This window comes from Myotis daubentonii, chromosome 3 (assembly GCF_963259705.1).
Source record: "Myotis daubentonii chromosome 3, mMyoDau2.1, whole genome shotgun sequence".
Taxonomy (NCBI): Eukaryota; Metazoa; Chordata; class Mammalia; order Chiroptera; family Vespertilionidae; genus Myotis; species Myotis daubentonii.
Genome location: NC_081842.1, coordinates 24,797,674 through 24,811,032, shown reverse-complemented (window position 1 = coordinate 24,811,032; position 13,359 = coordinate 24,797,674). Strand labels below are relative to the sequence as shown.

Here is a 13,359-nt window from a genome sequence, read left to right as displayed (position 1 = left end):
GGTCTTCGGACTTTTGGCCCTTCCCCCCCAATCCTCACAAACTCGGGGTCGGTGGTGGTCAGCTTTGACAATGGAAGGAGCTGAGGCTCAGCCGTGAAGTGATGTGGCCCAAATGACTCAGCAGAGCTGCATTCCAGACACTCCACTGTTCTCTCCACCGTGAAAGGGACGTAACCCTATGTTAGGAAATGCTGGGAGGTGATCCGCGTCCAGCGCCTCACATCCTAGTTCCGGCGGCGGGTCTGGCCGTCCACCCAGAGCAGCGACCAATTCTGATTTCCAAACGGGTCCCCGCGCCTCGGCACAAAAGAGAAACAGTTTGTATACAGAGCAAAGGGCCTGAAGCCGCGATTGCAGATTTTACCCAGCAAAGGGTGAGACAATGTAGGTGTCTCCGCTGCACTCTACTGACCACACACACGTAGGCACACATCCAAATGCCCGCCTTTCTCGGTGTGTGTGTGTCACTGGCATCACCCTTCCTGCACTCCTCCAGACTGAAAATCAAACTGCTCTTTCACGCCCTGCACATCTGATTAGTCACTGGCTCCCGTCTCCTTTTCCTTCCTGTTCTCTATTTCCACTAGATAAGACTTCATCAAATGACCTCTAACCTACTCTTTCCAATTGATTCATTTGTCCAATGAATGTTTACTGATGCTTAGTCATTAAGCATCACCAAACGTTGCCAGTTTTACTCCTTCTGCACACTTAGTGGGACTATACTTCTGGCCCGGGATCAATGAGATGAAAGTGGATGGGACCGGTTGCTTTCAGACACAGCTTGTAATTAATTGCCACTTTGAGGCGCTCCAGAGCTTTTTCCCCTCTGGCCCAGCAACAGGCAACTTTCCAATGCCAAAGGTTCAGAAAGAGCCAAAGTAAAGCCAATGAATCACTGGTAAAAATGTATTGTGCACACACTGAACAGACAGTTTGCAACCTTGGAGCACTCAGACCAAAACGTGGAACAAGGCTCAGGGGTAAGCCGTTTACATAGTGAAAAAGTGTCTCCACAGTGATGAATAATTAAGCTAAATGAATGACTAACCTGGTTTTATTTTAACACGAAATGGCGATAGCTTCCTCCGCCTGCATCCTTGATTAAGATGAGCAGAGGCATCCTATTTCCAATGATGACCCTCAGTGGTGACATGAAGTGTCCACTGGGTTACCTCGATTTCCATTCTCTTACATTTTCTTGCCTCTTCCCCTAAGTTCCTTAACTTCCCATAGAATTGGTTATTTATCTCCTTCATCGGGAGCCACCTGAAGTTATAGGTCAGCTAAACTGTTAAATGTTTTTAAACAATATACATATTCATGGCTAATGTTGACCTGATGTCAATTTTTGAAATAAACGATTTAATTTGACTCTGCACCTAACCCCGACACGGCATTCACATTTAAAAGAAACCGTCCAAGCATTTACCCAAATGAACAGGACATGGGAAATCTGTCTTGATCCATGTAGGAAAAAATAGTACAATTCCTATTAAATGTCTGTACTTTCTGAAAGTACCCAGATTTGTGTGACATGTGTCCTCGGCAGAAGTCCCTTCTGTCACTCTCTTTCTCCGGCTTTCTCTTTTTGCTATCCACTTCTCATGAAGGTGTTCAGTAGACACAGCCTCCTGGATGCTTCTGCAGGCAGTGGCCCTTGTGACAATGCCGTGGATGCCAAGGGGACTAGCTCCTGGGGCCGGGATGCTGCTCTTCATCCCCAGGGCCTGGCCCAGCACCATGTATAAAGTCTCACAGTTGCCCATGAAGAGAGCCTTCTTCTTTAGGCTCTCAGCTCCCAGTTGCTTAAAAGTAATGGGGGGAGGAGGGGAGAAGAGAAGAAAAAAAAAGAAACAGTTTTTTAGACACAGAACAATCCCAGTCCCTATGAGAAAATAAAAACTCTTGAGACCACAGTTTGCTGATGAGTGCTGAGTACAGAGTCAGCTTCACCAGTGTGAAAAAAGAGGTCATTTGGAGAATGTGCCAACCCTTTCCCTCTTCACGTCCAGGAACAATCTTAGCACCCCTCTCTTCTACCAGCTTCTCTTGGCTGTCGTATAGGCCCTGGCACTTCTCATGCCTTCTTAGTACTCTTTGAAGCCAAGAACGCGAGTACAGTAATATGTTCTTGACCTCTGGCACTAGTCACTGCTCTTTGGCCTAACTTCTCCCATTCCCATGGCACTTGGTTCAGTTAATAAACCCAACTCCATGTTCTGGCTTAAGGGGAAATTGGTTATCTTTTGTTCAAACACAGGCATAGGTAGAATATGAACTTCTGTGCGTTCACATGAAAACTCTCAAAGATCCAACATATTGAGCTAGATGGTCACAAAAATAGCTTCAATAGCTTCTTGCTATGTTCTTTCTCTATAGCCTTAAAATTGTTATGCTGTCGAGCACTTTCAAATATATACATTAAAGTATTATATTCAGAGAAGAAAAAAAAAAGATGAGCAGATCCCCCATGTTGACCCAGGATGGACATGTAGCATGGGAAAGAGAAACCTCTTTTGTCTTAAGGCATAGACTTTTGGGATTGTTGGTTACCACAGCATAAGCTAGCCTCTTCTGATTGATAAGTACGTACATAGTGAGCAAAACCAAATTTGGTTTCTTTCCCAGTGGTATAGCAGAGGTATCTCTGTAAAACACAGATGTGGTTATGTCCCCTTCCCTGCTTTACAATTTTCAGTATCTTCCCATTGCTTTGAGGGATAAAGTCCAAACCCTTAGTTTGGCATTCTAGGCCCTTTACCACTTGCCTCCAAACTGCACTTCTATTTCTTCTCTCCCATTCATTTTATGGTCCAGCCACACTGTACTACTGGCTATTTACAGCCTTAATCTATATACTTGCAAACCCCTGCCTGAACCTTCACCCATGCCATCCCTTCAACCTGGGATATCCTTCGTCCATGTTTACATATCCTGGTTTACTACCCTGTGCTTGTTAAATAATTCATGTCATCCTTGAGAAGTTCATCTTATTTACCATTGGCTCAGGGATGTATTAGGACTGAAATATTTGTTAAATGAATGGATGACTTATTGAACCCTTCAAGGTTCATTAGAAATGCTGTCAATTCCATGTATTCGTTTCCTATTACTGCTATAACAAATTGCCACACAATTAATGGCTTCAAACAATACAAAGTTACAGTTCTGTCGATGTTGGCAGAGCTGGATTCCTTTCTGGAGCTCTAGGGGAGAATCTGTTTCCTTGCTTTTTTGAGCCACTAGAGGCTGCCCACATTCCTTATGATCCCTTTATTCCATCTTCAAAGTCCGCAATGTTGCATCTCTCTGAGCATTCTTTTATAGTCCCTTCTTCCTCTAACTCAGCGGTTCTCAACCTGTGGGTCGCGACCCCTTTGGCAGCCGAACGACCCTTTCACAGGGGTCACCTAAGACCATCCTGCATATCAGATATTTACATTACAATTCATAACAGTAGAAACATTACAGTTATGAAATAGCAACGAAGATAATTTTATGGTTGGGTCACAACATGAGGAACTGTATTTAAAGGGCCAGAAGGTTGAGAACCACTACTCTAACTAATAACTTTGCCAGGAAAGTTTCTCCAATTTTAAGGATCCATGAAATTAGATTGGGCTCAACTGGATAATCCAAGGCTAATCTTCCTACTTCAACCTACTTAATCACCTTTCCTTTAGCTATGTGAGGTAACAACCAGGGATTAAAACAAGGCCATTTTAGGGGGATCATTATTCTGCCTATCACATTCCAGTCTTTTTGCTCGTCCCTCCAGTTTGGCATTTACCCTTCAACATCCACCAAATGAAGTCTTCCCTAAAAAGCATCAGGGGTCTCCTAGAAGTAGGGAAACGATTTGTAGTCCAAACTTAAGACACTTTGGAGAGTGAAAGGGAGTACTATTAACGTTTATACCAGGCCAACAGGTGTACATAGACTGATCAGACATAGCAGGATGAAATGGGTGTGTGACCTATGGTGACCCTACTCCAAGTTGGAACAACATTATTATGGACTTCTACCCTCTAGCCTGGTCTCTTAGAAAGAAACCAAGGAAATATTGGGAGGCTTTACTCTGAAAATACGTGATTTAGGCTGGAAATCGGGCACTATCTAGCTCAACAGACTAAGTAGGATCTTTTTCTCTAGTGCTGTAGCAATATAAAACAATATAAGGTGTATATTAAGGACATTCAATTTTTATCTATGGTATATATTGTAAATATTAACTCACAATTTGACATTTGTCTTCAATTTTGTTTATGATGAAGCCTCCTTTAGCAGGTAGTTCCAATATACCTTGTAGCCTCATGACAAAAGATTAAAAGAACCCAAGGTTAGAAAACTGGAAATCTGCTCATCTTGGACTTGTAAATGGTGACTTTTTCAGCTCTGGGAGAAAGGAAAAAATATGCAAAAGGAAGGATCCCCTAGCTTTTCCTTTATCTGATCAAGGCTTTTCATTTCAAAGGTTTGTTAATCCTAGGTCACAGAAGAGCCAAAAGATATTTTGGGAAATCATTTTGTGATCTTATTATACAAATAAGATGTGTTTACCCAAGGTTAGCTATTACATTGCAGTTGCAAAATAGTGGCTTTCCAATTTATCATGCCCTCCACATTTTTCTGTATAAAAGAGTTTTCCTTTCTTCTACCCTATACCTTTTCTTTTCGTATTCTTATATTGTTAGTGATATTTATTAAATGAACTTACAATTTTTGTTTTTTTAATTTCCTTCCTTTTAAAATATGTTTTTATTTATGCAAGAGAGAGAGAGGCATCAATGGCAGAAAAACACTGATCACTTGCCTCCTACAAGCCCCCTCCTGGGAATCGAACCTGTGACCTCTCCGTACATGGAACTATACTCAACCAACTGAGCCACACCAGCCAGGGCCAGTTTTTGTTTTTATTTATTCAATGTGTTATAATTCATGACCTGTTTTGTGTGTGTGTGTGTGTGTGTGTGTTTTTAACTAAGCTCAACAATGTTTAACAGTGGCTTTATGTTTATGTTTTTACCTTGGGGCAATCTAGTCAACCCTATCATAAGGGAAGTGATCAAATTTCACATCATCAATAAGGGGACAAACAGACACTAAGAGACTCCTAAATGGATGCAGTGGGAAGTATACCATCACCTGGGCAATATTCTGGTCAAAAATGTTTAACCTGAATTTAATCATGCAGGAACAATCAGACAAATCCAGACTGCTGGATAGTCTTTAAATTATCTGGCCTGGGCTCTTTAAAATTTCTAGGTTGTGGAAAAAAACAGGAAAGGCAGAGAAAATATTTTAAATTAAAAGTGATATAACCAAATGCAATAGATCTTGGATCAAATAAATTCTATAAATAAATTCTACTTGGGGGGATTTGACTATAAACTATGAGATGATACTTAATGCTTAAAATTTTATGTGTAAGAATGATACTCTGATTATGTAAGAGAAGGTCCATTCTAAGGAGATGGATGATGAAGTATTTAGTGTGAAGTGTCAGGATTATTGCATGTGTGTGTGTGTGTGTGTGTGTGTGTGTGTGTGTGTGTAGAGAGAGAGGTGAGTGTGCTCCAATATGGCAAAATTGTTATGATTGGTTAATTTAAGTGAAAAGCACATCAGTGTTAATTTTACTCTTTTTTTCAAATTTTCTGAAGGTTTGTAAATTTTCAAAATACAAAGTTGAGGAAAAATTGTTTTTTTTTCCCTTCCTGTTCTTGGAGGAGTCCAATGAAGATCCTAGAATGGGTCTAGGGAAGAGGGGATTTGTGAGGAAAAGAAGACTAGGAAAAGGAGGGTTTCCAGACACGTGGGAGGAGCAAGGCCCATGGTCCTAATTTATTAGGGTGATTGACAGTGATGACTGGAACAGCCTCCAAATTTCCGTGGCTTAACACAATAAAAACTTATTTCTTGTTCTAGTAGAGAAGACAGACTCTCAGAGGTGAAGTAAAAGCCAAAACCAGGGGCAACCTGAATTCCCACCCACTTCTGTCTCCAAAGCCCATGTTCTTCTCAGCCCAGTACATGCTCCTGAGGTTAGGACGAGGCTGTCAACCCAAATCTGACATTCCTTTTACTCTCCATGACTGGATCAATACTCTATCCTGAGAGGCAGCCTGGGATCCTGAGGATACCTCATTTTAAATATTCTAAATTAAAAGTGATATGACCAAATGCAGTAGATCCAGACCATTCATTCGCTTGTTCTACAAATATCCCTTAATACCTTTAACATCCTCAGTACTATTCTAGGATTCAACAGTGAACCAAGTCCCCCTCCCAAGGAGCTTACCTGCTAGGGAGGGAAAGAAACAAGGAGTAAATGAGTAAATAATAAACTGAAGCTATGATAAAAGCTATGGAAAAATAATGAAGCAGGATAAACAGGTATTGAGGGGCAGGGAGGAGGAGGTTCAGACAGAGAAGGATTCAGGTACACCTCTGCATATTTGGAGCCCTGACGGATATAAAGCCTGAACCACTTGAAGGCCTCAGGAAAGTGTATTCTAAACTGGGGAAGCAGTAAGTTTAAGGGCCCTGAGGCTGTAACAAATTAGAAGTGATACTGGCACATTAAGGCAAGTGTGGCTGGAGAGGCAGAGAGGTGGGAAATATAGGAGGCAGGTACAAGACAGAGTAAGAAGTAAATAGAGGGTTTTAAGGCAGGGCAGCAATGTGATCTAACTTTCCTTTCAGACCTGCAGAATTCTGTGTGGAGAATGCAGCCATCCAGCTGAGAATTGATGGTGGTCCGGTGGTAGCAGTGGGGATTGAGAAGTGGCCAGAGAGAAATGTATTTTGAAGGGAGAGGTACCAGGATTTGCTGATAGATGTGAGATATGAGGGGAAAAGGAAGATGGCTCCTAAGTTTTGGGTCCAAGAAATACTCTGACCAGTCCCACTTGGTTACAGAAACAAATTTAATGGTAGTGTGGTATGTGCTGCATTATTGTAAAACCCATTGTATAATAAAAGTTACATGTTTTTAAATCTTGGAAATAAGAGGACTAGATTCAGTAACTTCTCGATCAGTTCCTCATATTGTTAAAATAGTGTTGATATTTGTCATGAGATCCGTTATGAGACTTCACAAGAACAAAATGAGGTAATATTTGTGAAAAATGCTACTCATATGGTTAAGTCACCTAATAACCAACTTTAATATTTGTGTGGCACTTTCAAGGTAAAATGTGCTTTCTTGTGCTTGAAGCAATTCAGTTTACTAACAGTTAATATTATGCTAAAAAGCTGGTGGACTGAAACCCCTGTGACCCTATATCCCAAAATATGTTAAATAATCATTAGCCACCAAAGGAGAAGTCTCTCTGTCTTCTTTCCATATCATAGTCTCTCTCTGGAGAGAGAGCTCATGCAAAGAAAAGCAGCCAACCACAGGGTCTACAAGAGCCTTACAGGTGTTGTCTTTGGGCTGTTCCTCCACCCACTCAATGCACTGCAGCCTCTGTGGATTATCTCTCCATGCCACTTACAAGGGACAGGAACTTCAGGACTCTCCATCTGAAATTCCCAGCCTTCCTTGTTTTAGCAGAAACCAATCTGTTCATCATCAGAACATAAGGAAAACATGAGTGTGTACTTTTTTTTTTACGGGGACAGTGGCTGACTACCAGAAAATAATTACATTTATTAATACAATAGAAAAAGAAAGGTTACCAATTTCTTAGAAGAAAAATAACATGGACCAGCACCACCTGGTACACGTTACAAGTTTAAATGCCCACAGTTTGTTGTTCTGAGAGCTCCCCACCACACTGCAGATGTTGGATCAAGGACAACCACCATCAGAGCTGCTGTAAGAACACATCGTAGTCAGTTCTTCAAACAGTAGGCTGAAAAGATATTCTTCCTGTCTTAGAAGCTCTTGGTGCAGAGAGAACTTACCAGTGTGGAAAACAGTCTTGCTTTTGAATTCAAGAAAAACCATGAATGAATCTATCATTTCCTTCTCTGATACAGTCTGCAGAGTGGTCTGTGAAGAGTCCTTTTCCATTCCTACCACTTTATCTGGATAAGAGGAGAGGGAAGGGTGGTAAGGTGCCAGTGTCCTGCCAGGCCATTCGGGCGATGTTCTGCTCTCCACGCCTTTCTGTCGTAGTAGATGGGGGAGGAAGAGGCCGCCCACCAATTACCTCTTCTTGAAGCCATATTTTTTGTGTTCATAGAATAGATCTGTCCTAGAGCTCCCCAAATTGATGGTCTTTGGACAACCATCTCTATCTTTCTCCTGCATGGAGCACTCCTTATAATGATGGGCATCAGAGATTCCAGGGCCTCCTCAGATCACACAGCCCCTGATAGGAGCCACATTTACACTCATCACGTATGTGCACATAGGAGTCACAGATCACACACTAGCCCCCACATTTTTCACACAGTTTTCTGGCATCAACAGCAGCTTGCTTGCAGCAAAAGATCAAGTCCAAACATCAGCTTTTTAAACTGACAATTTTAACGTGTCAGTCACTGCTGCTGCTTTATTTATTTGCCATTCTTTATTCTTATACCCTGGAGGGATTTCTTTTTTCCACCTGGGAATACTTAGAACGGTAGCTAGAAATACTTAACTGATATTTCCTTTCAGGCTCTTTAAATCTTTAAACAAGGAACATTTCAGAAGTGTTCTGCTTTTGGTTGCTGTAGATCCATGTCATTATTTTATTTGGATAAATTAACAGTTTTGCTTTGCCCTGGCCAGTGCAGGCTTGATCCTCAGTAGAAACGTTCAGGAGGCAGCTGATCAATGTTTCGCTCTCACATTGATGTTTCTCTCCCTTCCTCTCTCTCTAAAAACAAAACACAATAAAAAATACTTTTTTAAGTTTTGCTTTATTACATATAGATAACAAAGAATAAAATGTATAATAATAATAAATATCAAGGCACGACTATTCACAGCCTCTTTCTTCTCAACTGCTAAGCAATATTTTGCTATTGTCTACCTAACCTTTTCCTCTTCCCTCGGTTTAGGGCTTTATTAGTAGATCAGAGTGAAGGGGTGTGTGTGTGTATGTGTGTGTGTGTTGTGTGTATGTGTGTGTGTTGGAGGAGAACAGACTAGGAAAGCAGGAGGGAAACACCAAAGAAAGATTGGTAAAATTTACATTGCAAAGAAAGCAATTGACTGATGGAAGAGAATAAATTTGATCTCAGGGAAGAAAGGGGAAATGGCATGAAAGTGCTCAAGTTTCTGAGAAAATATTAGTAAAGATGTTGAGGTATAGCCACTGTATGGAGGAGGGATGTTGAAACGACAGATAGAATAGAGCTACTTTATAAGTTTTGCTCTAAAGAGTGCATCTGTCCACCGCACACACCTAGAGCTTTCTGAAGTGAAAGTTTTATTTGCTTTCAACATTTTAGGAGGACGGTTTTCTCTGAATTTTATATTATGCTAAGACTGGGCCACAAAGGACTTGACAATTCAAACTACCAAAATCTCAGTACACTGGGACACGTTTTCTATTTAGACATTTTTTATAGACATAAATTAGTGACTCCTAATTTTAAGATTAAGATCTTTTTAAAACACATAGGGAAAATATTAAGGGATGATGCATATTCTTTAAAGATGCATTTCTTGAGGTTTTAATCATTTTGTGAAACTTTGGGAAAACTCTGCTATTAAGCATTTAACATTGCTACTACCCTGAGGCCTTCCTAAAATCAGAAACTCTTTTTTCCACAATCTTTCAGCATTTTTCTTATATCTCTGTTATTATACTCAATTTATTTTGTCTGGCTTGTTTTTTCAAAGAAATTTCTTATTAAAACACCATATGTTGGCCTGGATTTAGTCTCTTCCTCCCACAGATTTACTGAAGTATAATTGACAAAATATATTTTATATTTTGCATATAATAGTGTATTAAAGTATACAACTTGATGATTTGATATACGTTGTAAAAGGATTCGTACACTTGAGTTAATTGACATCACCTCATAGTTAACTTTTTTGTGTGGGGGGGCGGGAATGCTTCAAATGTATTCTCTTAGCAAATTTCAAGTGTGTTCTACAGTATTATTAACTATGGTCACCATGCTGGACATTAGATCTTCAGAACTTACCCATCTTATGCAAAGTTTGTACCTTTGAGCAATCTCTCCCCATCCTCCCACCTCCCCCAGCTCCTGACAACCACCAATCTACTCTGTTACTATGAATTTGGCTTTTTTTAGATTCTACATGTAAGGGAGATCATACAGTACTTGTCTTTCTCGGTCTGGCTTATTTCACTTAGCATAATGCCTTCCAGTTTTATCCATGTCATTGCAAATGGCAGGATTTCCTTCTTTTTTGTGGCTGAATAAATTCCATTGTGTGTATATACCACATTTTCTTTATCCATCCATCAACAGACACATAGGTTGTTTCCATGTCTTGGCTACTGTAAATAATGCTGCACTGAACATGACAGGAGAGATATCTCTTCCAGAGAGCAATTTCATTTTTTTGAATATATACCCAAAAGTGGGATTGCTGGATCAGATGGTAGTTCTATTTTTAATTTAGCCTGGTTTTATTCTTAATTGTGTATTGTAAGGTCATTGAAGACAGAGACCAAACCTGACTTACAAAACAATATCATGGCAATTAACAGCACAGGTCTTGAAGTTAGACACAGCTAAGTTTGAATCTTGGCTCTGCCACTCCTTAGTTAAAATACTAAGTCTTTTGTGTGTGTGTGCGGTTGTGGTGGTTGTTGTTTAACCTTGTTTAGTGTCAGGACTCTCATCTGTAATATTGAGGTAACTCCTATTCCTCTCAGGGCAGTCGTGAACATTAAATGAGAAGATGTATAAAAGGGTTTATATTAGAACATACCCAAGTATTCAACCAATGGGAACTAGTATTATGTGTATGCCTACTTTATTATTTGAATTGCTACCACATAGCACAAAAGTAGCTGCTCAGATCTTTGCTAAACAAATCATGGCCAAGATGAGAGAAGAAAACCAAGAAAGGAATCTAGGGCCTGGCACCCTTATTTTATTATTATACCTTTGTTTCTCTCTGTGACCTTAAGATTTGGAGTCCCAGGGTCTGCTATGGAGGTTTGAAGCCTTCTTCTAGTCCAAATGATCCTTGTTAACGGTGGGGTAGGAAGAAAGAGTTAGTACCAGGGCCTCCTTAGGAGTTCTGAGCCTCTAGGGGAATTCCAATTCAATCTCTAGTTCCTTCACTCTTCCTGCCCTCCCCCCATGGCATCTCTAGAGAGTCTCCTCCTGGTGGGAACTTCCAGTGACTAACCTGTAACTTTGTGGGGTCCCCAGGAGTTGGGTGCCCTCTTAAATACCACTCCCTGCATGAAGCACTTCCTGTTTTTCCAGGTCAGAAAGAGTCTCTCCTGTTATATCACATAGAGCTCATTGTCCTCTTCTAGCGATTAGCTTTATGTCATTACCCCTGTGAACGGCAAGGTCTCTGAGAGCAAAGTCTGGCTCTAGTTCCTGTTTGATCAGTACAGTGAGCTGTACATAGTTCTCAAGTAATGATTGTTTTGCTAAATTATACTGAAGCCGGTCTTGGGGCTGCAGCTAAATCCCAGGCCTTGCCCTAAACTCTGTTATCCTGATCCCCAGAGCTTTAAGATACAAACTTCTGCCACCTCTGAGGGAACACAGCCTCTGGTAAATTAGCAGTTCATTGTTTGATTCACTGTACAGTTCCCAGCAATAGGTTTCAAAAAGCTGGCAGGAACCCAGAAGAGAAATTTTATATAGGGAATAGATAGGGATTTACAAAATGGTAACATCACACTTTTTCCCCTCTATAATTTAAAGTTGATTTTTTTTTTTTTACACCATCCAACGATTGCATAGGAGTGTGGTGGAAACAGCTGAAAACAATCTGAAAGAATGCTGGCTCTATTATAGGAGACAGTTTACTTAGTAGTCATATAAAAATAATAAATAATTTATTTGGTCCTAAATATAATTATTCTGAACCACTCAACATGCACAAAATAGTAAATTTTTCATTCTCAATTATTATTACCATAGTCTGCTAAAGCAACTAGCCAAAAGTAGTATTTTATAGCTATTATTATGAGTTGTTTATCTTAATTTGGGTGAAATAACATCTCAGAAAAAAAGTTTGCCATCTCAGCAACTTTCTTTTCTCACTCGGCATGGAGAGGAAAAAAAAAAAAAAATTACCCTTTCAATTTCGTCTTCCCCTGCTTGGACCTCAGTTCTGCTTGAAGAACGCGAAGGTGTCCGCTCGCGATTTCATGTAGCTCTTCACGAATTCGGTTAATTTCCTGAAGCCCTCGGGCAGCCCATCCCCGGTGGTGGCGCAGCAGGGCTGCACATACCAGTTCCGGTCACTGCAGAGCTTCTTTACCTTGAACAGCCTGGTGATGTCCTCGGCGGTCAGAGCTCCCGGCTTATCTTGTTTGTTGGCTAACAGAACAACCGGCACATTTTTCATGTGTTCATTCTTCAGAATGTGCTCGAACTCCCTCCTGGAGGCTTCCAGCCGCTGCTTGTCCGTGCTGTCCACCACGTACACCAGCCCGTGGGCGCGCTCGCAGTAACAGCCCCACACGGCCCTCATCTTCTCCTGGCCGCCAACATCCCAGACCGTGAAGGAAAGGCTCTTCCCCAGCTCCAGCATCTCCACGTTGAAGCCCACGGTTGGCATGGTCACAATGTCCTTAGCAAGCTTCAGTTTATAAAGGACGGTGGACTTGCCAGCAGAGTCCAGGCCCAGAAGGAGAATTTGGGCTTGCTTGACTTTAGGGTTTTTAGAACTCGACAGGCCCATTTCTAGCTTTTCATGAATCCCCTTCCGGCCAGAGACAAGGTTTCTTCTCCGGGTCTTGCATGAAAATGCTAGGAGGAGAGCAGAGAGCAAATGCTTCCCATTGTATGCAGAGAAGAGGAACTTGTGTGTATTTATACTGCAGCTTATCGGCTTGATGATGGGCAAACAGTGTTTTATTTGCAGTCCCAACCAATCCCCAGGAATCCCTGGTGTGAGTAACCAGCCAATGCCATAGTCGCTCAAGGGGGAAATAGTTTGTGGGTGAGTCGGACTCAGGAGGAGCCTGCCTGGGTGGTGCTGCAGCCTGTTCTCCTCCAGCTATTGGAGATGTAAGAGTTGGCGACAGAATAAAACTTAACTTGACAAGCGGTTTGTAGAACTTCTCCAATTATTTGACCATTTATCTTATCCCAGCAGCAAATAAGTAACCAGCCTTCTGAAGTCATAAAGAGAGAGTTTATCTCATACTTCCCTATGCAGTATCTTTAGTACTTTCCCCTTGTCCAGATTACTCGGTAGGAAACTTGAAACCACCCAAGGATGTCTGAACCTTACTCCCA

The 13,359-nt window shown here is 41.2% G+C and overlaps 1 protein-coding gene and 1 pseudogene across 4 annotated transcripts; both read right to left on the bottom strand.

Annotated features, from left to right (window-relative positions):
* Positions 1-1,307: 1,307 nt before the first annotated feature.
* Positions 1,308-12,927, bottom strand: ARL14 (ADP ribosylation factor like GTPase 14). Of its 4 annotated transcripts, XM_059686924.1 has the most exons (3): positions 12,348-12,927; positions 11,033-11,115; positions 8,770-8,816 (listed from the first exon to the last, which is right to left on the bottom strand). In XM_059686924.1, exons 1-3 carry the CDS (start codon positions 12,797-12,799, stop codon positions 8,785-8,787), a joined length of 567 nt encoding a protein of 188 aa, XP_059542907.1. In that variant the 5' UTR covers positions 12,800-12,927; the 3' UTR covers positions 8,770-8,784. The 4 variants fall into 4 exon arrangements, with proteins under 4 accessions (XP_059542904.1, XP_059542905.1, XP_059542906.1 ...); XM_059686921.1 differs by lacking the exons at positions 8,770-8,816; positions 11,033-11,115 and adding an exon at positions 1,308-1,808 and having other exon boundaries at positions 12,190-12,927; XM_059686922.1 differs by lacking the exon at positions 11,033-11,115 and having other exon boundaries at positions 8,728-8,816; positions 12,190-12,927.
* Positions 7,632-8,456, bottom strand: LOC132229144 (PHD finger-like domain-containing protein 5A; annotated as a pseudogene).
* Positions 12,928-13,359: the final 432 nt, after the last annotated feature.

Coding starts and splice junctions, on each gene's coding strand:
- ARL14 (XM_059686921.1), bottom strand. CDS start 12,799: ATGGGCCTGTCGAGTTCTAAAAACCCTAAAGTCAAGCAAGCCCAAATT.